Consider the following 3,043-nt stretch of genomic DNA (forward strand, 5'->3'; position numbering starts at 1 on the left):
TCTCAGATATTCAGCAATATCGCTCTGTTCACTGTACGCAGGATAGAAATGTTCCCGTTTCTGGATTTTTGAAGTGATGGGAGTCGATGGCACATCTGCGGCTGTGTGCAGGTGTATCAGTAATAAAGCTCAGATGTTCCAGCACAGCAAGAGAAGGTGCAAGGATCCTTCACACTCATCTTTGTTACCAGCGCTACACACATGGGGCCAAGTGAGAACAACGTCATGGCCAAGATCACCTTCTGGACAGCAGTGCTAAACTCGTGTAGGGGATGGTGTCAGGGCCGTAGCAACAAAGAACGTGGCCACCTCCGAAAATATGTCCGGGGCCCCTTACAATGCAGAAACGATAAAAAACTAAACAACTAAATTAATAACATTTATCCTCCAACAGCCATTATGAACGCAAATACACATTCTTTGAATGGGTCCAACTAAAATTCGAAACTGACCGACAGACAACTGATGTAACCAATAGCATTATGATGTATCATAATGACTTCACAGTTTTGTCAGTAAAACCGACATGGATTGTGCAGTAGCATCAATAAATGTCACTTACTTAGTTATACCTTACATTTTTTTTTGCCACTTTTAGGGACCCCCTTCCTTGTGGGGTCCCCTCCGGTCGGAGGGTATGGAGAGCGCTCGCTACACCTCTGGGTGTATTGCTCCCTGTGAGTCAGAGATGGAGTTCCCATCCCAGCATACACAAAGCCCCCACAGGAATGTCTCTACATTACTCAGAAAACCTCTCCTGCATCCTCTGCTTCCTGATCCCTCAGCAGCCCCCTTCTGCTCAGCCTAGGAGCTTTTCCATCGGACAAAGAGAAGCACCCGGTCACGAATCAGTTTGGTTTTCACACCATATATGATGGGGTTCATCATGGGAGGAAAGAGGAGGTAGAAATTGGCCATCAAGATGTGTACATGTGGGGCGACATGGTGGCCGAACCTGTATATTGTTGAGGAAAGGATCACTGGTGTGTAGACCACTAAGATGGCACAAAGGTGGGAGCCACAGGTTCCCAAAGCCTTGAGCTGCTCTTCCTTGGATGCCAGGCTTAAGACAGCCCTTAGGATCTTGACATACGATAGGGAGATGAACATCAGATCCAGCCCCACAATGAAGAGAGCTACAATGATCCCATAGATTTTATTGACCCTGGTGTCAGCACAGGCCAGATTGACCACGGCCATGTGCTCACAGTAACAATGGGAGATGACATGGGATCGGCAGTAGGGTAGCTTCCTGAGGAGGAGGGGCCCAGGGATCACTAGCAGTAGAGCCCGGGCCAAAACCGCCAGCCCGATCTTTGCTATCACTGAATTGGTCAGGATGGTGGCGTACCTGAGGGGATTGCAAATGGCCTCATACCTGTCGAAGGCCATGGCCAGCAACAGAGCAGACTGCATGATGGAGAAGGAGTGAAGGAAAAACATCTGCACCAGGCAGGCGTTAAAGCTGATCTCCCTGGAATTAAACCAGAAGATGCTCAGAATTTTCGGCATAGTGGTTGTGGATAAAATCAGATCGATCATGGCCAGCATGGTGAGGAAATAGAACATGGGCTTGTGTAGGGAGGGCTCTGTCTTGATAACATACAAGAGGGTGCAGTTTCCTAGAAGTGCCACAATGAACACTGAGCAGAAGGGGATGGAGATCCAGAGGTGCAGAGCTTCCAGCCCTGGGATGCCCGTCAGGAAGAACACTGAAGGATCAATGCCTGTGCTGTTGAAACCTGACAGGTTATCTTGTTGTGGCATCTTTTGCGAGGCTCACATCAATGTCTTTCCTTTCAATAAAACATAACACATGGAATGAAGAGAACCTGTAAATTAAATACATATGATGGGGCCAATCTCAGCTCTGGAAGAAGTGTACTGACATTTTGTTGAGCTCATCAGTCATGTTGAAATAACACTAATCATACAAATCCTTAAATCTTTCTGTGCAAAATCATTTAGAGTTTTAAGAATGTCAATACACGTCCCGAGTAATGAAGCCCACTTGGTTACAAGTATCCTACCTGTTGTACATTCTGCCGTGAAGCACCTAATATATCTGGCTGCAGAGCACATGCTCTCAGCCTAGGAATGCCTGGCATGTTAAGCTGCATGTAGCAAGATGTACCTCACACATTCAGCAGCACATTCTGGGTATTCAGCCTGGATGCATGTAATACATTGGGGAACATTACCACCAGCTTCAGAGCCAGAGCCTCAGCATCTACACAGAATCATTCCAGTATTACACCAGTGTGACTGACAGTAGATTTGGCCCAAAGCTTTCCATTTGCTTTAAAAATCTCCTACTTAGAAAGATCCTGATTAGCTTTAATGTAAACTACCCCAGCTTACCTGAACCCTGGCTGTGTCTTCTTCCTTCTCAGCACATGCTGAAGTCACACACAAACTGCAGGGCTCTGCACTCAGCGGGGATCAGCTGGGGGAGAGAATTTATATCTTTTAATGACACCCTGCTGACTTCATTCTCCATGTGGGAGTTGAGACACTTGGGTCACCAGAAAGATACGTTTGGTGGGGGCTGTGGCTCGAGCTGTTTGGGGGGCCTGGGGTAAGGGCAAAAATAATGAGATCTGAGCTGTGTCCTATTTCCAGAAATAGAGAGTAAAATGTGGTGTCGTCAAATAATTTGTATTTTATATTAGAGGGAAAAACCAAGAAGAAAAAAATCCAAAGAAAAAAGTCTCCAAGAGGAAGCAGGAGAGAAAAGATTCAGAAAATATTTAAACAAGCCACCTAACTGAACCCTTCTAGTATCTCTGTGCATCAGAGTGTTTGAAATGTAAATTCACTTGCTTCCAGGCTCTCTGTCTAGGATTCATATAAATGCTACTATCTAGTCTCTCATCTCCAGGGCACTTTTACTTGCTTACTTTATGAAATGAAGATTTAAGCTAGTTCAATAAACTCTTTAGGAAATCTCTGGCTTTAAGCAGAGGCTGAATGCCAATCTAACGTGTGTGGCTAAGATGACACCTCTCTCACTATAAAACATCTATGATCTCCCCATCTGTTT

General features: G+C 45.5%; 1 protein-coding gene across 1 annotated transcript; it reads right to left on the reverse strand.

The window, feature by feature from the left end:
- Positions 1–804: 804 nt before the first annotated feature.
- LOC115645656 (olfactory receptor 52K1-like) lies at positions 805–1,767 on the reverse strand. The gene has a single exon (XM_030550617.1). It carries the CDS (start codon positions 1,765–1,767, stop codon positions 805–807), a length of 963 nt encoding a protein of 320 aa, XP_030406477.1.
- Between the last annotated feature and the right edge of the window lie 1,276 nt (positions 1,768–3,043).

The sequence above is a fragment of the Gopherus evgoodei genome, chromosome 1 (assembly GCF_007399415.2).
Source record: "Gopherus evgoodei ecotype Sinaloan lineage chromosome 1, rGopEvg1_v1.p, whole genome shotgun sequence".
NCBI classification, from domain to species: Eukaryota; Metazoa; Chordata; order Testudines; family Testudinidae; genus Gopherus; species Gopherus evgoodei.

Bases quoted from the DNA above. Each gene is read 5' to 3' on its own strand.
- LOC115645656 (XM_030550617.1), bottom strand. From the start codon at position 1,767: ATGCCACAACAAGATAACCTGTCAGGTTTCAACAGCACAGGCATTGAT.